The following is a 21,400-nucleotide window of genomic DNA, read 5'->3' on the forward strand; positions in this document are numbered from 1 at the left end:
TATGTTTGTTTAAAATCAAGAAAACCATGTTTACACTCATTTCTCTTACTGCTTTCCTTCATTTCCTTACAGGCTACAAATCTATGCAGGGGGAATGTAGGTGGAATTTCTAAAGCTGGTACTGTCCTTGACTTTAATTTATCCCTATTCTCTACGGCTTTACATAGATTCAGTCAAAATTCCCATTGGGAATTTTGTATATAGGATCAAGAATGACTTTGCATTGTACTCCTTGGATTATTATCTTGGTTTCCGTTGCAGTTTGGTGTAATTAGCGTTTGGATCCAATTTGGATCACAGTCTAGCAATGTTCCAACACACTGCCTTCAGTTCTTGTTGGGCAAGGGGGCACCCAGATTGGGTCAAAGCATGGCTGTTGTTTGAACAATCTCTTCTGCTCTACAGCCTTAAAGATGGCTTGCACAACACTAGAATTTTACACGTAAAACCTCTATTAGTTTTATAGTTACAAATTAGTTACCTGCAAGTCTAACCAGATCAGTTCTTTCTCTTTTTATATACGCTGTCTTTGAGAGAGTTAACTTAGCAAGTTTAATCATCTCTTTGATGCTATTCCTCTCCATACTGAACATTGAAATTCTTTGCTTCAAGTAACCATGTTCTTAATATTTCTGCATAATGTGAAGCTGATCACCTTTAGTCTTCCCAGCTTTTGTCTGTAACATCCTAGAATTGCTGCTAATTTCCCAGAAAAGAGGGTTTATTTTAAAAATTTATTTAGTTTCCTCAGTTATCTTTCTTTGAGCACTTTTTGACTTTATATTTCATGCATTTTTTTAATTGCTGAGTTATGCAAATACTTTCCAAGGCTGCAGGTCTGAGAAGGCAGTTTTATTTGATAGCTCATCTAAAGTAGAGATTTTTCAAATCCTGTACAACACTGCTGACTTCTTTATTACTCTTGAATGAATTTTTGTTATTACAGCACTCCCTTTTCCTCCCATGGAAAATGTATTTCAGTTTTTGGCACCAGTTCTCCATCCTTCCTTGGGAGTGTGAAGATTGAAAGCATCAGGTGGTTGGTTTTTTTTTCCTTACGTATTCCATACGAAGTTACCACTCTTGAACTTGTTCTCCCCTACAGAAAGCTTCAGGAAAAAAATTATTATTCCTTACTCTTTGTGGGATCTCAAATGTGCTCTTTATTTTAGGTTTTATACTATTCAAGTTTTATTTTTATGCTTCTTCACTTGATTCCTGAATGTTTTGTAGTGCTCATTCACTTCCCCCCTTTTTAAAAGGCTTTTCAAAGCAATGCTGAAAAAAACAAGGCACAGATATTCCAATGGTATGTCCAAAAGTGCTGTGTTACTTAAAACCCAGACTGAAGGATGTCTTCGGCCATGCTTGAGGAGTCAGGGTCACTGGTGAAATCTGTTGTCAGTAGTGACTTGGGTTAGACAACACCTTCCAGATCTGAGCAATCTGTTCCAGGGCCTCACCACCCTTGCCGTGAAGAATTTCTCCCTAATACCTAATCTAACCCTGCCCTCTTTCAGTCTGAAGCCATCACCCCATGTCCTATCACTATGTGCCCTGGTAAAAAAATCTCTCTCCATCTCTCTTGTAGGCTCCCTTCAGGTACTGGAAGGTTGCTCTGGGGTCTTTCCAGGCTGAACTGATGCCTTAGGTTTTAACTTTTATACTTTTCAAATCCTGTACTGCCTAGTGTGTAACTCTGAAGTTTCTTGTAGCCTGTTAGCTGCTGTTCTCTCATGCTAGTTAGACATAACAAGCTTCTTCAAGCTTGCTCTCCAAGGACACCCAGATTGCCCTAGGCCCAAAATGTGTAAACTAAGAGGAGGGCAAACTTGGGGTAGTTACGTCATTAACTGAAGTTTTAATTGGGGAATTAACTCTGATATGCAAATGAACCAGACTTACAAAAGTGTGAAAAACCCGTGACCTGGGATCCATCTTGGGTGTAGCCTTTGGCCTGCTCTGGGTGTACCTTTGAAAGCCTTTCAAATAAATACCTACCTTTATTCCCTTATTCTTGTCTAGTCTCTGTTTTTGGGTGGCCACTTGAGGTATCAGAACAGCCCAAATTTTCGCAGCCTTTCCTCATAGAAGAAGTGCCTCATTCCTCTAATCATCCTCGTGGCCTCCTCTGGACACATTGCAAGCGTCCTTCCTGTGCTGGGAGCCCAGACCTGGATGCAATGTTCCAGGTGGGGTCTCACCAGAGAGGAGCAGAGGGGCAGAATCCCCTCCCTTGCCCTGCTGGCCACGCTGCTTTGGATGCGGCCCAGGATATGACTGGATCTCAGGGCTGTGAACAGACATAGCTGGGTCATGTCCAGCTTCTCAGATCAGTGTCTTAATATGCACCAGAAAGATCTCTGTTTTCAACAAAACACTGTTCTGGGGGTCAGAAACAAAATGATGAGAGAAGCTCTGTGAGTGCTTTTCTGAGCTAGGATTTCATTCTTTCTAAACAAGTGGTAAACAGCAAGAGGATTCACATTAATGTTTATTCCTTTCTACTCTATTTGAAATATAGTTCATGTCTGAGATCATTAGGTCTCTTTTCATGTTGGTTATGGGCTTCCAGCTCTTCTCTTCAAGTGCTGCCAGCCTGTTTCTGAGCATCTCCCTTCTGATATCTTTTTCAATTTACACACTGCTTCTTGCTCAGTGACGTTTGTTAGAGAGCAATCTTAACATTTTTCTTTACTTTTGCTTGAAGTTAGAATATAATAGCTTGGAAACCAGAGGAGCTTATTGAGTGAAGCAATTTCATATAATGTCTTTGCCTTTCATATTAATATATTTGGGGAGAATTTTTGCATTTGGAAGTCAATAGAAATTCTACCTTTGATTTCCATGTCCATTAAGAAGTAAAATGATAATGTCCAAAGTTTTTTTATTGGTTATTTTAATTATGGATATACCCTTCTGAGAAGGATATCTGCTTTTAAAGTTAATTCCAGTTTAGGGCTGTGAAAGCTCAGCTTTGCTGTCAGCAATGACTTTTTTGCCCGTAGTAACTGCTCCTAAAATATACTGGAGAAGACACGGAAAAGGGTCTAGTTCTAATTTTTAAGACCCTTCACAATTCCATTTTTAAAATTCATTTGCTGTTGTGTTAATGTCTCACACTGGCTCAGATCCAGAGTAAATCAACAAAGCTCCCATAGTCTCTATATGAATGATTCATTGCATTTTCTTGAGATGAGACTGCTATTGGCTTGTTCCATGCTTTTGTGTTATCAAAACCAAGTTATTTAATACTTTAATGGCCATGATCTACAGAATGCAATTCCTTCTAAATTTGCAGTAAGATTTCATATTTGAACAGATGATTCCCATAGGGGAATGTTGCATTAGTACTCATGTATTACTGTCTTTAAATGTTTCATTATCAACAGTGAATCCATTCTGAGTGAGAAATATTTTAACAGCAAACAAAATACTGTATTGGGTCTTGAGAGAGTCCTGCTGTGTTGGATGCTGTAGAAATGCATTAAGGGGATAAACACATCCCAAACAATTTTTTGCAGTTGCACAGTGTAATTAGGCAAGGGCAAACAGTGGGTTATACATTGTTTTAGGTGAAATTTTATTGATATGGTTGTTGCATTATTCCATTTTTTACTCTTTGGTAGAAGCAGAGATCTTCGTTCTCTTCAACAAGCCCAAAACCCCACAAAAATGCAGCCAGTATTATACAGTGACTATCCCTATGAGGATCTCCAGGAATGGGCAGACTGTCAACAGCTTAGAAGCAAATTGGCTGGAGCACATGACAGATCACTTCAGGAAAGGAGGCTCATTGGTAAACGCCATCTTCAGCCTTGGAATGGTAAATGGTATGGAAATTACAGAAAGCATTATGCTGTGATTATTTTCCTTTCTCCTCTAATAGAGGTCATTATCTTTGAAGAGAAGACATTTGGGAGGTGTTTTAATGTAGGCTTGGGGCAGATTTGTATTAGATCAGCCTCTTTCAGTGAAATGGAATGAACGTACAGAAAATATTTTGGCATTTGAATAAGGAAAACAAATCATGTATTGTATTTTATAAACATACTAGAGATGATTTTGTAATTGCAGAAATATACAGAGTTAATAAGCAGTATGAAGTCAAGTGAATTAAACTAATAAGACTGCAAAGCAGATGACATAAATAGAAGGGTGACTTAGCTGTCCAGCTACACACTGCATCTGGCTCTGATTGCAGGTCAGTGCAAGGACTCGAGTGTTACCTGGCCCACAAGACATCAGTTACTTCCAGTTCTTGCAGAGACCCTTTCCACCTGGATGGCACACTGTTTTACAAAATTGTCTTCTATTTTTGTTTCATCTTAGCTAGAGTGATGGATAAATTTTGGTCTTAATTCAAGAAGATTAGAAGTCCTAGATTTTTGCATGCTGTGGAAGAGTGGCACTGGGTCCAGCTTAGTACTGTAGCCAGTCTGTACTACACTCGTGGCCACCATGGCTTTGAGGGCAAGCCTGCTGTACAGAGAAGGACTTTGGTGCATAGATCCAAGAGACGTAACCAAGGAGCCAGGAGAACAATTGAAGGGAATAAAAATGTTGAAGTTGCAGCTGGATTAATTTTACTGGAAAATTAGGTGACTGGTATACTTCGTGGTTAAAGTGCTTATGGCTGAATCTTTCACCTAATTTTGGTTTGGTTTGCATTTTTCAAAAGGAATGTGGTAACCCAGAGATTGCACATTGCTACTAAGATTAGGTGGTTTATGCCTCAAAATTATAGGGGAGCTGCTTCCAGAGCATCTTCTTACTATTGTTCTGAATTCCAGAACCCAGGATAAAACACAGGAATATGACTCAGTTCTGGTAAAAGTCAATCAGGAAATTAACAGGCAATCCTAATTTCTTATTTTACAAACAAGTAGCAAAAAAAAAGGAAGGTCTAAAGTTCAGCTGGTGGAATGCTTTCACACAGCTTCCTGGAAGGCCTTGTAATTGCTAGTTAACTTGCTTAAAAACAAATGGTCATTTACTTTATGTATATAAATTGCACAGAGGCAAACCTAATTGGCTCTATCAGGCTCAGTTATCAGACTCAGTGGGTTTTTTAAAAATAAAATCTGCTTGTCAGTTCACTCTAAAATGTTTTAAACACAACATTTTTCCGTTATTTAAACTTTTAGAGTTCATTTACACAACAGAGCCCTGTGGGAGGTTCATGTACTTGGATACCAGAGGGAGGAGTGCTGGATAACTGTCTGTGGACATAAAGTAGGCTTGAATGATGGCAATAAAGTTTCAACACAAACAGGACTACAAATTGTGTAAAAGTGGACAGATTCAGGATTAAGTTAGATTAGTGATTGAAGATGAATGATTAATAAACATTTTTATTATCATTTTATGGTTACAGGAAGAACAGGTTTCGAAATCAAAAAGCTGAAACAAGGTTTCTAAAAGTGTATTATGCTATTAGAAGAATGTTTACTAATAATATCTGTAAGTTGCTATCAATTGCAGTTAAATGTTTTATCATTTAAATGCTAAATTTTTGCTATGCTGCAGAGAAATGGCTTTTTCACTGACATGCCAGTTAGCATCAAACAACACAGGGTAGGGACAAGAGAAGAAGTAGGAGTCTGGGGGCTTCTCAGCTCATTACTTTTTCCTAGACTTCTATGGCAGCCTATCCAGCTCTTCATAGCTGGTCTTATTCACTGATTAATCCTCTTCCAAAATAAGGTAGTATCAGCATACTTTCTTTAATTGACTATATCACATTTCTTTGTTCTGAGGGCTGGTTTTCTTTCTGGCTTAAAGTATGAATTCATTATTTTGCTTATTAGACTTAAAAACAGGGTTATTATCTTCTTCTTTTCCCCCTTGTCCTTGGAATACCCAATGAAGTGAAGATTTCCAGATTGTCAGTAGTCATAAATCTGTTTCTTCCTTCTGCTAACAGTTTAATAATTAGTCTTTAAAGGAGTTTTAAAGTTCACTGGTAACAATTGTTTCTTTTTGGTTATTGTACCAGATAATTATAAACAGAAATATAACACAATTGCAGATCACAATATGTAAACCGTGCAGAGTTACACCATATATTAAATTATTCAGATTTTGCAGCCTGCTTGGTCCTTGAATGTTCTCATGTTGGCAGGTAAGAGTTATTTATTTAAATTTGCACTTAAATTATTTGTTGGTGTTTTTCATCCAGCTCATGTAATTGATAATTTTGCCTGTAGTCCCAGGTGTAAACTGATCCTGCCTAGTGATCTAAAGTGACCATAGGAATTCACCCTTGCCCCCTTCTAGTGAGAATGGGGACTATAGCAGCAAGCTGCAGATTAATACCAAATGGAAAGGAAGTAACAGGTGGGGTCTCCTTCTTTCCTGTAACAGCAAGTCTCCAATCAGCAGTGTGAGAAGGCAGAAGAGTCAAACCTCTTCAAGGTTATATTTTGATGCCTTAACAGAGTAACCACAAGCCTGTTCATCTTCAGTTGTTCTGAACTGCAGCCCTTTAAGTGCCTGGCATTTTTGTATTTGTTCTACCATTCTGTCTGTGAATTTTCTGCCTTTCAAACGTGGAAAAAGCCAGCCAACCAGCCAGAAAACATTGACAGTACTTAAACACAAAGCAAATGAAACAAAATGTGGGCTGCTTGGAAGAAGAAAGTAGTCAGGTTTTTTAAGAGAATCTGATTGATTGTCTCTGTCATCTGCCTCCGACAGAGATGAGCCAGCGATGCCTTTGACCGATTATTGTCACCTTAGCCACTGAAGTACTGGGATTTCTACCATTCATATGGAATTATTTTCTCTGTGTGTACTGAAGGTGAAAAGATTCAGAAGGGGGGAGGAATGCAAATACATAGCAAAGGCAGACATTCAGGTTACGTGCCGTATAAAGCCATAGAGAGCTAGTTTTCTTCATTGAGAGCAACAGCAGCCTAAAGGTTAGTTTTTCTAGATAAGGAGAAATTGTAGTTCAAAGACAACAAGGGGAAAATTGTTGCCTGCTAAGACAGCTGTCATGGTAAAGTAAGTAATCTTTTCCCATATACCTCCTGTAGATCAGAAGCAAGAACATCAAAATAGGTTTTTGTCAATTGAGCTACATCAAATATTTATACAACCCAATGAAAATGGCTTTTTCTGCACAGTAGGATACCTTAATAAAAGATGCAGTGGTAATGGAACATTTTCAGAGGAAGGACATTGGTTGTAACCTCTACTTTTGGAGCCTTTTCTTTAAGAAAGTGAAGTTCAAGAGTAGAGATTAGGAAATGACACTACAAACAGCAAAGTCAAAATGTTTTGTTTTATTGGCATTTCTTACTGCCCTATTGCAAATGGATGAATGTTTGGAATTTCTAAGGAACTTTTAAACTTAGGCTATGTTCCATGAGCTGAATCTTGTTAAACAAGAGATTACCAAGAGAGAATACAACTGCCTGAGAATCAGGAAATACTTTACATGAGAAACAGTGAAAACTGGAAAGACCAACTCACCATCTAAAGCTTTAGATGACTGATATTTATAGACAGGTTAAGTGACATCCAGCTGAATAAATGTATCTGTAAAATCTGCTCTGCAGGAATCTGTGTATGAGTTGTCACCCCAAAGTGCCAATATAATCAATGGAAATCTAGGCCTGGACCGATACAGTCAGTAGGATTTGTGTTATGATCCACCTCATCCAATGTCAGGATATACAAAGAGATTAGATACACCTAGATAAGACTGAGGTACTTGGTGCTTCCTTTGCCTTAGTCTTCACAGACACAGGCAAAGGTTGCACCCATCTTTGAAAAAACAGCCTTAAGGACAAACCAGGGACCCACGAAGTGGTCTGCCTCACTTCATTTCTGGCTGGATCACTGGGTAGGTCCTCTTGGAACACATGTCCAGATGCACAAAGGAGAGGACAGTGATTGGGGACATCTAGCATAGGTTTAACAAGAGTAAAGCATACTTGAAACTGATTATCCTCTGTGATAAAATGATGATTTGTGTGTGAAGAGAAAGCAGTAGGTGTCATTTTGGGTAAATTCATCAGGGGAGTTCGACAGTAGCTCCCACAATATTTTTGTATCCAAGCTAGGACCACGCAGCCTAGATGGGTAAAAGTCTGGTTACATGGCTAGACTCAGAGGGTCGTGGTTAACAGGTCGCACTTTACCTGGAGTAACAAGTGGAGTACCACAGAGATCTATCCTGAGGCCTGTTGTGTTTAACAATTTTGTCAGTGATGCACAGGAGGCAATGAGGCTTGCTTTTGTCCAGTTTGTGGATGACCCCATACTCAGGAGACTGAGCTGATGTACCTCAGAACTGGGCTGCTGTCCAGAGGAACCTGGGCAGGCTGGAAGACATGCCAGCAGGAGCTGTTTGAAATTCCATGAGGACAAATGTCCTGCCTCTGGGAAGGGAGAGGCCTTTTCAGTAATCCAGGGTGGGGACAGCCTGGCTGGGTAGCACCTCTGTTGAAAGATCCAGGGCAATGTTACTAGGCAGCAAGCTGAAGATGAACCAGCACTTGAGGGAGTTAGTTCAGCCTGGAGAAAGGACAGCACTGGGGGACCTAACAGTGCCTATGAGAAGACTATAAAAAAGGTGGATCCAGGCCCTTGATTGTGGTGTGTGATAGGAGGATTGGAAAAAATATACATGCATTGAAATAAGAGAGGTCCTCTTTGGATATAAAAAAGCATGTTCTCATCATGAAAACAGTCACTCTCTGGAAGAGGCTGCCTAGGAAGTTGTGCTGTATTCGTTCTTGGAGATTTTGAAGATGCAACTAGATAAAGCCACAAGCAGTCTGGTCTGCAGTTGTATTGAAACTGCTTTGAGCAGGTGGTTGGACTGGAGACCTCCTGAGGTTCCCATCCAGCTGAATTATTCTATGATTCCATGAAACTGTTAGATCATGTGCATCTCACCTAGTGGGCCAGCTCTAGAACATGTGGCTGTTGACTTAAGTTGCTCTTAGATGTAGAGCCCCTGTGTGGTAAAGGTACTGCAGATAGACTCAGTGCATCTGTCCATCTCCTTGCCCTTCCACACCTCTGTGCCAGAGTTTACCTGAAATTCCTGCTAAAAATCCTGCTGATCCTGAGAGCATAGCATGGGTTATGTGTGCCTTTTCTTCAAAACACGACCCTGCAAGCTTTCTTTCTGCGGCTTTCTCCTCTCCCCCATTATTCTCAGCATCCCAAATGCTTCACATGCAGAGGAAGTAATGATCCAATTATTCTTTCCTGTGCCTCCCCTTTTTCTCTGGAAGAGTAGTACATGACCTGTAAAAAGTAAAATGTGTGGGCAAGGTGTGAGATGTGAGAATTGGCAGGTCTGCATTCATGGCATGAATGCTTAAAGCACTGTGGCATGACAGGTAGAGAGGAGGTCGCTTCTGGTTGAGAGGGAAATCTCAGTGACTGTCATCAGCCAGTTTCTGTAGAGTTTTTCACCAGCATCACTCTGTTGAACAGACACCGTTCTTTACATTTGCAGCTGCCTTTCTCTCTCCATTTTCCCCTTCAGTTTTCTCATTTTCCCTGTGTTTCTTTCCTAGCAAAAAAACCCATTAAAAAATCAATGGATTGTATGATTGATAGAGGTAGCCTTCAATAGTAATCATTGTATATCCAACAAGGAAGCAAAGTCTTAGAATCATTTAGGTTGGAAAAGACCTTTAGGATCATGAGTCCAACCATAAACTCAGCACTGCCAAGTGAAGTTTCTGCTGCCTGTAGCTATTGGTTTCTAAAACATTGCATATGTGCCATCATATTCACATATGTGGAAGCTGTGAATTGCATGAGTGGAATGTGCAGCAGAATGAAACATAAAGGATGATTTACGCGTGAGTGTAAACACACGCCTGCTGATTGTGTTTTGATCGCTTATTAATTAGCTGGCAAACACGGGGCGGGGGGAGAGCTCAAGCTGCAGTTGTGCCAACGGTGTGACACTGAATTTCATTAAGGGAATTCACAATACAGGAGCAGTGCACTGGTGCTGTATAAAGCTGCTCTGGTGAGATCTGGATGTCTGTGTCTAGTAGGGATCTGCTTTCAGTCTTAGGTGCTGTCCTGTCATCCCTCCTTTGGAAAATTAAAGGGGTATTTGTACATTAGGCATCCTGAAATAGATTTGGATATGGGTTTGGGTGTTGGAATGTGATATTTTACAGAAGTTGAGTTGGTTCCCCCTTTGTAGTGTAAGGTCTAACAAAGTGCTGTTTTTGAATGAAATCCAGTAATTAAATCTTGTACCTTTTGGAATGTGACAAGCTTTCTCTCCCTGTGTTTTCAAACCTGTAACCCAGCTACTTAGTGATCTGGCCTGTTATTTCGCAACAAAAATGTCTGTTCTTCTCACTTGGATGAGAAATCTGTCTGGATGACAGGAGTTACTGCTTTGTAGTCCAGCTCATCCACCTTGGAGCAATGTGTAATCCTGGCTTGCTGTAGTGGTGAGGAGTCTTTGTCTCTCTTTATTTTAAATAGAGTTGCAGGAAACCTGCCTGTGGAAACAGTGTGAAAGTAGACAGAGTCATCTTCTTGTTCTTTCAGTCTCCCAACAGAATCTCAAGAACAATCCCTAGTAAGTGGTTTACCACTTCTTTCCTTCACACAAGTGAACAGAAAAAAACCTGTGTTAGTTTAGAGACAAGTACTTGCATCTTCTCACTTGCAACTTAATGACTGGACTGCAACAGCAGCAAAAGAGGGACTGTGCAAATGGAAACAGAGGGGTTGTGCACTGACACCTGCAGCAACAGTCTAGCTGCAGTATGTGTGTATGTGTGTGTAAACATAAGCCTCCAAATGTCGGAGTCTGGTCTGTTGTGGGCATTGCCTGCAACAAATTCTTTATTTCCAGATAATAAATTGAATTTAGATCATATAATGACATTGGGAGATGTTGACTGAGCTTGTGTCTGCAAGAGGTAAAAAGCATCTTAATCCTCTTCACTGCCTCCTTTGTGAAAATTGTTTCTGAGTTTGATATATGTTTTCCCTTGGAGGCAGCGATTCCTTCCTGCTGGCATTTCTTGACCTCGTAACATCCACCAGGAAAGCAGGATGACCCTGATGAAGGACCTAAGTAGGCTTATCCAGAAGACTCCCCTGTCAATTCAAGAATCTGTCAGTTTGGCATGTGTGACTGCATTTCAAAAAATGTATCATACCAGTTCAAGGAATATAGTGTTGCTAGAAATGTAAGGAAGCTATCATGCAAAATACAACATTTGGGGAGGGGATAAGCAAGGTCTTTATAATCAGTCATACAGAATAAATATATTGTTCATATTAGAAGGGCTGAAAAAGACTCCTTTTGACAATGTGAGAAGAGTTTTCTCTGCTTGTAAAGAGCACAGTCCTGCTTATTTACAGTTTTCCTAAACATAATTCTATTGTTCCAACAATCAGCTTATTTTAACAAAGAAAGATAAGTCTTTTTTCTTTTTTTTTTTCAGTTATTCCGATTCTATTCTGTCATGCAGCTGACAAAACTTAAGTTCTGGAGTGATTTCTGGTTATTGAGTGTGTGGCTGAGTTAAAGGAGAAAGTGCTGCTCGAGTAACTTTAAGAGTATGTGTTGTCTGAAAAAAGGCTGAACGTGTTGGGAATGCAAATGAGAACAGAGAGGCACTAAACCAGATGGTCAAAATGCCTTCATAAATTGATTAAATAGTTATGAACATATCTTTTCTTTCACACTGTTCAGATATGCCAGATCATCCTTAGTCCGTGTAGATCACTGTGGCTGCAGTGGCTGATCCATATGCAGGGTTCTGACTGATGTGAATGAATGGATATAGTCACAAGTATCAGTATCATAAATACCATAAAAATAAATCAGTATACCTTCAAAACCCCTTGAAAATAACATATTGACATAATACATGGTCTTTAGTATGTTTATAGCTTCAGATAGGTGAGCGGTACTGCCGAACTGAGGACTGAATTACTTTTGCCTGCTCAGAATGGGAGAGCTGTGGTTTCTGATGGCAAAGGGTGGAATAAGAGACTTGGACAGCAAAGTTTTGCTATTAGAGAGTAGTATTGCTTTTAAGAACTGCTAGAGATACAAGTCTCATTCATTTAATAGAGCTGGACTGTTAGAGAATGTCTATGAACTTTTTAGTAACATCCTTGGAATAATGTGTTATTAATAAATTCAGATGCCTCACTACACATGGAGTGCCTTCTATAAAGCTTACAGACAGCCCTGTGTTTTCACAGATTCTTTACATGGGACAATGGATGGAGTATTTCTCTTTGAAGATGTTGCTGTGGAAGACAGTAAAACCACGCAGGGCTATGATGCAATTGTGGTAGAGCAGTGGACTGTCTTGAAGGTATGTGTATAGTCTTTCTTCTTTGACTTTTTTTTGTAAATCAAAACACTCCAAGACTCTCACATACTGATCTGTGCTCCAACAGTACCAGACAGGCAGTTGAGGTAAAGGGATGCGACGTTTACAGTAATGCCAGTTCACCACACTCTGGGTTTTTACGACGTACTTCTGATCTTGATAAACCTCATGCTTTTTTTGGGAGGTAGGAAATGTGAGTGACAGTGAGCAATGAAACTCAGGGCTGTCTGTCTCAAAATTACAGATGTCTGCTAGATTAACTGCAGAGAGGATCTCCATTGGTTGTCAGGGCAACATGATCACACAAGTCACTGTGGCATCGCAGTTCTAAAGAAGGCAGCCCTTTAGGTCGGCAGGCTGAGCTGCAGCAGGAAGGCACAGAGAGCTGCCTTGGCTCTGTCTGACCTCCTTCATATGCTGAAAGAACTGCATATTCTGGATAGGCCCCCATAAACAAACCAAATGTGTCACAACTTGGCCTTCTGCAGATCCAGGTGCCCACGCAGATCAGTAGAAGCACTGCTTAGGACAGATCATAAATTGATTAAATAGTTATGAATCAATTTGTGAAGCACTGCAGACCGATCTTCCACAGCAAATTTGATGCACACAATACCCGTGTATTTGAATAGCTGGGCCTAAATTCTTTGTGACTTGAAGCAAAAAGAACATGGAGGAAAAAGAATAAGTTGCATAACTCTTAGAAGGTTTTTTTTTGTTCTATCTGATGTCTGCTAGAAATAGGTGTTGTGTATCTACAAAGGCAATACCTGATCATTTCACTTGGAATGTATAGTAAAGGGTGTAAAATCCTTAGACAGATAGTCCCTCCTTTTGGCACACACATGCCAGAAGAACAGATTAAGGGAAAATGGGACAGATGCTAGAGTAAGTGTGTAAAATTCCAGGAGACTAGGATTAAGAGTTTTGTTATTAGATGATGATTTTGTAGTGCAGCAAGAAATGGCCAAATAGTAATGGCTACAAACAACTTGCAGAACACTTTAGTGCATTAATAGCAGCTTTTCTTGTTGCTGATGTGTGTCTGAAAAATGATTCCTTTATTGCATTAAATGTTATTCCAGTTATGACAGACTTGACTGTAAATTGTTGTTCATTTTTAGGGTCAAGTTGTGGTGTTGCCCCTCAGGAACAAGGTTTTGGAATAATGACAGATGATTTCATGAGTGTATTAGGTCAGGGCTGATCAAGAAGGCAAACGTTAAGAAGCATTAATGTTAACCATATGTTTAAAACTGTTAGGAAATGAATAGAGGGAGAAACAGCAAGTATATATACTGCATACTACTGTGTAAGCTGTGTTTGACAGCACCTTATTTCAGAAGGCTGTGTTAGCACAGTAATTGTTCAGAGAAGAGCAGTGGGCATGCTCAGTAATACAGACAGCTTCCGTAAAAGGAAGACTTTACATGATGTATCCTTTCAGCCTGGAGAAGAGTTGCGGGGAATGGAATAGGTACAGAGCTCCTAAATCATAGGAAAGAGGTAAATAGGGATTGTTTGCCATCTCTTCCAGTATAAGAACTAAGTGCCAAATGGCACTAGTCAGGGCCAGGTGCAAAGCAAACAAAAAGAAGATACTTCAGGTAATTATTTATGCAGCAGATCTGTGGAACTCCTTTCTGGACAAGGTTGTTGGTTCCAGAAGTTTAGAGGATCTTGTGTTCATACAAGCATTTTAATTCAGATGAGGAGTGCCTTTCTGAAGTGAACCCACTGATCTGCCCTTAATATGCCTCACTTCACCTCACAGAATGGTCCCACAGTGCACAAACTGGATTTCTTTCAGTAGAAACTAAACCAGACATGCAAAATATTTGAGGCAGGTATCCTGCATGCTTGACCTAATATATATTGCTTTTCCTTAACCATCACTTACAGCCATGTTGGAGACAGCTTTCTGAGTTATAAATGGATTCTTGGGCAGAGCTGGTTTGGCTCTCAGACAACCAATCCAAGGTTCTCCATCTCAGTAGGATATCGTAACAAAGTTAGGCATAATCTGTGTGGACACAGGACAGTTTCTGTCAGGCTACATGAGAAGGATAGTGGGGATCCTGTGTTGGAAGATTGCTGACCAAAACACCAGGACAGAGCAGAAGAGTATTTTCTAGCAGAGCCCTTTTTTGAAGTGTTAGAGGCCTTGTAGGTGGAGTATCATTTGCTTTCAATTCTAGCAATTCCATACTGGAGAACACAGCTGGTCAACAGACTAAGGAATGAACCTCCCGATGCCATCTGGTGTGTCAGGAGATGCTGTACTGCTACACACCATGTCTGTGAGGGCTAATGCAGAGAATCTCCTGTTCCAGACATAAGATTTGGGATGTGCAATTTCAGAAACTGACTGGTAGCATATACACAGCTTGTCAGTGTGATCAGATTATTCTCTGCTGTAAAGAAAAATTTGGATGCTGGGTGTTCCCTGGCAGTTTTGCTCTTTTGAGATCAAGTGTGGCTGTTCTGAGGACACTATGAAAATGTTCCCCACCAAGCTGAAAGTGGAAGAATATGGGGAATAAAAAACCTCCTGAAGGAAGAATGTTGAGGCATTGGGGAAGTCTTACAAAGGTCTTGCCCATATAGAGAAAGAGCAGAGCTGGCCACCTTGATTTTCTCCTCCTGCAATTCAAATAACTGCCCGGATATATCATGCCTCAGGCTTTCTGAGACCTAATAGGTGTAGGTGCTTAAAGCCGTGGAATCAGTGAAAGGACTGGAAGCTGGGGGATTCATAGGCACTGTGCACTGTGTTGTACCCAGAAGACCGAGTGTTAAGCCCTGTTGGAATTCACCTTTATTTACCATCAACGTGGAATAATGCAGTGGCAGGGGAGGGGACTGTAAAATGGGGACGAAGACAGAGTTCAGTAGTGACAGAAGATGTCCAAGAGCCAGTAAAGGCTTTCTTTCTGTTACGAGTGTTACAAAGTATAATTGTTACAGAGATAGTTAGGGAGCAGTGGAATGACTCATTATGTAGAAGATTGGGGTTTTTTTGGTGTACATTCAGCTCTGATCTACATTAATATTTTCTATTTGTTATTTCCATTTGTACCAAGGAAGTGGAAGAAGCCTGGATGGGCAGAGTGACATAAATGTATATAACGGATCCTTATTTTCAATTTGGTTATTTGGATGAGCTTTGGAGTTGTTCAGATGTGGTCTGAACTGAATGTAAATTATTGTGCTGTATCCTAATTAAGAAGAAGAAGAAACAAACAAAAGAATCCCAGTCACAACAAAAGAAAGCTTTTTTAGAAAGGGAAGACATGTAGCATGTATCGATGCCCTTTAGAAAGAAAGCCTTTCTAAATGAAAAGGTAAAGGGTTGCTGTTTAACTATAAACACAAAAGAGAGAGGTTGGCATACCTCTTAGCAGGGAAAGTGCTGCCTTTTTAATTGCTAAGGCTAATAGAGAAAACAAGCTGAACAGTGTGATGCACTCAGTATGTGTGTAAAATGTCAGTTTGTAGAGGATGTAAAGCTCGCAGCTGTCACAGTATGTGGTCCCGCCAAGCAGCAGACAGGATGTAATAGCTCTGAGTAATTTAACTCTTTCTTCTCAAAGTAGAGCTGTGGTATCCTCTACAAATGACCACAGGACTTGTTATGACAAAATACTGCACTCATCCTTATCACTTTAACTCTAAAAATGTCAGGACATATTATTTCCACTGCAGTCTCTGAGATCTAGCCCTAAAACTTGTTTGATGGTTTTAATTCTGCTTGTGTAGGCAAATGTGGGTAGACAGTTCTGACTAATCAGAGCCTGCATGATTTCCCTCTCCCTAACTCTAAATCTGTCACCTTCCCTTCCCCATTACCCAAGACAAAATAGCTAATACTGTCCTTAAAATTGAGTGCTATAACATTCATTTAGGATTGCGGCATTGTTCTGCCTCTGAAGCTGTGTTCATTTTGAAAATATTGTCCTTAATTTACACAGATTTTCTCATTGAAAGTCTTGAGCTGCTGATTCATCACTTTGTATTTGCTGCTATACCATACCTTCGCTGTACTGACATGAATTAAAATCTCAGATACATTGTGGTGTTGCCATTTCCCTGGCAGACTTGAATGGGGTCAGTCTCCACCGTAGACATGGTAAACCTTTTTAAAGTGTGACATACCAAAAGATTTAAAAATTTATCTCTGCTGAGCCTAGGTTGCAAGTTGCCTTAATGTAAGCCTTGAAACAAATTCTCTGGAAATGAGGATTTGATTTGTCTGTAAATCTGATTTAGGTCAGTTAAGCCATGTTCTGCTGTCTCCGGCCACGGGAGAAAGGCATGACCAGGTCAGCCAAGAAGCTGATGGTGATGGGCATGAAAAGCCCAGAGGAGTTATGTGTGTGACCCTCTTTACCACCCAAAGGACAGATATGCTGCCTGGGCATAATATTTCAGCAATGTCTGTTGCTGAATGCTTGTTGCTTTTTAAGAAGAGCTGAACAAAAACCTTCAGGAGCCTGTTACCTCCCAAAGATTTTTATAATTCTTGTTTCATTCCTTTATGTAAGATATGAAAGCAGCATATATACATATATATTTGCTGAACTCAGTAGACATAGGTTTAAAATCTATTAAAATCCACAGAGTATTCTTTCATTGGTTTTTGATGATTAATGTAATAACAAAACCTAGCAATATGAACTAGGAACGTCTGTGATAATTTCTTGTGGCTGTGGTGGTATTGAATGTCTAACAAGGTGAATGCTTCTTCAGTGTGAGTAAAGGGCACTTGAAGTAAACAGACTCAAAAGCACATTACGGATTAAAAATAGCTTTCCTAGCTGTCACAGTTTTCTAAGAATTAGTTCTCTGCTCACTCATAAAACATTTCAGGGAAAAGTGAACCTCCCAGATCTGAACTTCCCACTTAAGAACAAGCTGGGAAAAAGTGTTTCAGTCCTCTTTCATACTTCTTATAAAACCACGTAGGGCACACGTTTCTTTTGCCCAGCAGGTGACTGCAGCCAGGCAGTAGTGCCCTGGGTAGTGCATCTGTGTGAGGATGTTGAGGGGCATGGGAGTGGGTGCTGGGATCCCACAGGCTGCATGCAGAGCCCGCCTGTGGGCGAGGGGCAGTGCAGCGCTCTCCTTCCTGCAGCACGAGCCAGGGGCAGTGGAGGGGTCTGGGCTTCAGCTGCGCTGCTTGCATGGAAAAAGATTATTACTTGCATAACTAGGGAGTGGTGCACAAAGCCTTCTGGTAGAAGCCACATGTTGTTTGGGAATAAATTATAACCAAAGGGAATTGTGCTGGGGAAGCTGCCTGGGGATGATTAAGCTGCGTGTGTAGGGCACACTGGGGTATGTAAGTTCTCAGGAAGTGATTTTTTGTATTGGTGTTTTTTTCCCCCAAAGAATTGATGGACAAACAGGAAAATCAATGCTCACCTTAAGGTACACCTTAACTGTTGCAGGAATTGTAAAAGTAAAAATGCCAGAGTTATTTAAGAAACTGTACTGATGGATTGCTAGATCACATTTATTTCTTGTGTTTCATGGACAGTTAAGTGGAGTTGTCCCATCATGTGTACATTGTCTGTGCAGTGGTGAGTTCAACATTTCTTTGAATGTTTCCAAGTGTCCTTTGTGGAAAACCCTCTGTGTTGACATATTCACCTTTTCCAGCTTTTGCTGCCGACCTTGTGCTTCTGTAAAGGCAGAATTGTGTTGCTGTGCAAATGTACTTCTTGTTACAGGTGCAGGCAGTATCAGGAGCACTCTGATCTTTCTGTTCATTTACATACATGCTAAAAAATAGGATTTGCATCCACAGAAGTCACTGAGGGAAGCAGTCTTTGTGGGCACAGAAGGGTTTTTGGTTGTTGTTTTTCTTCTAATTTTACCCTAGATGCGGAGCCAGCTGTGAATGCTACTCAGCAGCCTGTGTGTACTGAAATTGTGGCTGGATACATCTGAATTGCAGAAACACTGTTTTAAGCAAGATGCTGCCTCTTACAGTGTTACAGTCTTACTGTATTCTCAAAAATATTTCACATTGCAGGAATTGACATACATATTAATAATAGTAAATAACTCTAAGTTACATATGCCCAGAATATTGATGGAAAAGCCTGCCTGTGGATTTATTACTCTTTTTTCTATTACCTTTCCACTGAGGTCCCCATTTGGCAGGTACTCTTTGTTGGTCAGTGACCCACCTGCTTCCCAAAGCCACTGATGTTTCCAAGGATGCAGGAGCCATCCCACTGCCCTCTGCTCCACAGCTAATGGATGTGTAGCAAGTGTCTGCCAGCAAGGTGCTGTGGTGTGTTACACATGGAAATTTAGGAGCAGCTCAATAATAGAGGAACAAAGTCCAACTTTTTTTATTGCTGAAGCATTTGTGAAATTTCTTTTTTGCTTCCAATAAATGTTTTTAATGATTCAATACTGTTACACTGTCAGCAGAAATTACCTCTTAGAAGAAGTCTGAAAAGGAAAAAGGCAAATAATTCACGAATTTAGAGCTTGAATTTAGTCCCCCTGTCAGCTGTGTTACTGCAAACATAAAATGTTTGCAGGATGCTTTTACTGGGTCATTCTGGCACAGTCCAGATATTCAATTTCTGTCATTTTATTTTCTTTCTTTTCCACTAAGGTGCAAGTCCTGCCTTTGCCACTTTCACTTCCTCCCTTCAGTTCCCTGGGACAGAAAAGCTTTGGCTTTGGCCAAAAAACCAGTGAGGACTGGTAGCCAGCCTTGGCTGGGGGTGCATGTTGCCTCCCTCATGGGCTCTCCCCTCTATTTTTTGTTAGGAGCTGGGTTTGAAAGCAGTGCCCATTTTCTGCAACAAACAGTAGGTTTTCAAAGCAACTTGTTTTTTTACTTCCCATCCTCTTTGCCATCTGTCAGTAGATTTTGGTATGCAGTCTGTTAGGATTTACTGATAAAGGTTTTATTAAGATTTATTTAATGGGATTTTCAATCTACCACTCTTTAATCCAGGTTGGAAAAAAATATTAAATAGTGACAATCCATAGCTGCCTTGTAACTAAATCACATTCACTTAGCCCAGGAAAGACTGATTTCTGAAGAACTTCTGTCTTACAAGAGCTTAGTAGTTGTCTTGTGTATTATCTTGCTGTGGTTAAAATCACCACAGTAGGGGGGAAAAAGAAAAGAAAAATTGTTAATGCAGTTGTTTGTGTGGCTTGCCCTAGATATTATTCTTATCATTTTTTTAATCTTATTTTTTTTTCTCCTAATGAGCAGATGCAACTGTGAAAGGAAAAAATGATGAAAACAAACAATACAACTACAAATAAAAAGAATTCTTTTCATGTGGTGCAAGTCAAGGGAAAATCCTAGCTCAATATGCTCTGGCTTCTTGACACTCAAGGTGTGATCAGAGATTACTTATCATCCACAGGAGAGTGGGAAGCAAGTTAATTAAAATTTTCCACCCTTTCAGTGAATGAAATGTCTCCCAGTTTGAGACGCATTGTTTGAACACTTCTTTTTCAGGAGAGCTCTTGCACATTTTTTTCTACTTTTGCTGGTGTTCAAATCCAGTATTTGCTAGTTAGAAAGAACATTGCACTTTCATCTGATGGAACAGTGTGTTTGAAATCTTATTTCTATTGTCTCTAATAATAGTAGATAAAATAATTACTGTATTAAATATAAAATGAATACAAGATGACTCTTTTCCTCTGCACCCGTCCCCCAGTGTATTGTTTGTTTAGAAGCATTTCTGCTTTAGAAAGCATTTAATATGACACCAATTAATGGTCTGTATAACTGTGACTCCTGCTGGCACACAAATTCCAGTCGTGGGATAGAATTACAACCAATGATTCAGGAGGGGGAGGGAGAAGTAATTTCTTGTGGTCTTAAAAAAAGCTTCAATTATCTGTATTTGCAAGTCAGGAGTTTGAAGCCCATGTGGATTACACCTGTTTATTCTGGAGTGACTCGTTTCTCTGTCTGTCATCTTCAAACTCAGCCAGTTACTGGGAGTAGTCTATTCCCCAAGGGCCTGGAGATGAGGTGCAGTGTCTGACTCCAGCAAAGCGCCGTGGAGTTGGAGAGAGCTTGTTAAAGGGCATGAGGAGCTCAGAGGAGGGTACACCTCTGCATCCTGTACACAATTCCTGCCTCCAGACAGCCCAACAGGCACACTGGGCTGTTGGGTACCAGCACATGGGAAAAATAAGAGGTTACCTTTTGGTAACAACTGTATAGAACTCTTTCAATAGGTTGGTTGTTTTTGATTTTTTTTTACACTGCCAGATTTAAAAAAAAAACATTTCTTTAGGCCTAATTGACTTAAATTTATTTTCTGATAACTTTACCCTTTCTACTGTACTTACCTGCTTGTTTCCTTTCTGCACCACTGGGTTGTGAAATACACCATCATCTGCTGCAGATGATGCTTAATCCTGACAAGTCAGACAGGTCCAAAGCCAGCCCTGTCTCGCTGCTCAGAGCCTGCAGGGACAGGGGGCTGTGGCAGGAGTGATGGCTTGTCCCTGAAACAATTTGGCTTCCGCAGCAGCCAAATGAGCTCTGCGTGGTATTGATGTCCTTCCTCATTGCTGTAATCTCCCTCTGATTTCTGACATTTGTTGCACATCCTGATGCAAGAAGAAGGTTCTGCCTGCTAATCACCCACCTTAGGCAATGAATTCAAAATAGAAATCCTCTTACAACACAAGATGTTCCTTGGGGCACAAACAAGGTCTGTTGTGCCAGTCTTTCCTGATGTGCTTCCACCCTCTAAATGAGTGAGCTCCTTTTGGTTTTTCCTCTGCAAACACTGTTTAATGGAGGAAATGCTTTAGACAGGTCCTTTTATGTGGCACCTCATGAAGAGCTTGTGATGATGGATGCTCTGACCTTATTCTTAATCATCATGTTGCATATTTTCATCTTCATTTTTTGAAGCCATTGTTGACCAATCTCATAAATCTCACCGTGTTATTAATATGTCTTCTTGAGACATCAGATCTGAAAGGCATCTAGATATGTAATAATTTTTTTATTACTCTTGGACACTATTTTAAAA

The 21,400-nt window shown here is 40.2% G+C and overlaps 1 protein-coding gene across 2 annotated transcripts in view; it reads left to right on the forward strand.

The window, feature by feature from the left end:
- Positions 1 to 21,400, forward strand: part of RFTN1 (raftlin, lipid raft linker 1) — an 88,418-nt gene that overhangs the window by 57,675 nt on the left and 9,343 nt on the right. Inside the window, exons 5-6 of one of the 2 annotated variants that reach the window (XM_008632042.2) lie at positions 3,630 to 3,833; positions 12,223 to 12,338. In XM_008632042.2, coding sequence (XP_008630264.1) covers positions 3,630 to 3,833; positions 12,223 to 12,338 — 320 coding nt within the window. The remainder of the gene's footprint in view (positions 1 to 3,629; positions 3,834 to 12,222; positions 12,339 to 21,400) is intronic. The other variant, XM_017732145.1, reaches the window with a different exon arrangement.

The sequence above is a fragment of the Corvus brachyrhynchos genome, unplaced genomic scaffold, assembly GCF_000691975.1.
Source record: "Corvus brachyrhynchos isolate BGI_N302 unplaced genomic scaffold, ASM69197v1 scaffold53, whole genome shotgun sequence".
Lineage (NCBI taxonomy): Eukaryota > Metazoa > Chordata > Aves > Passeriformes > Corvidae > Corvus > Corvus brachyrhynchos.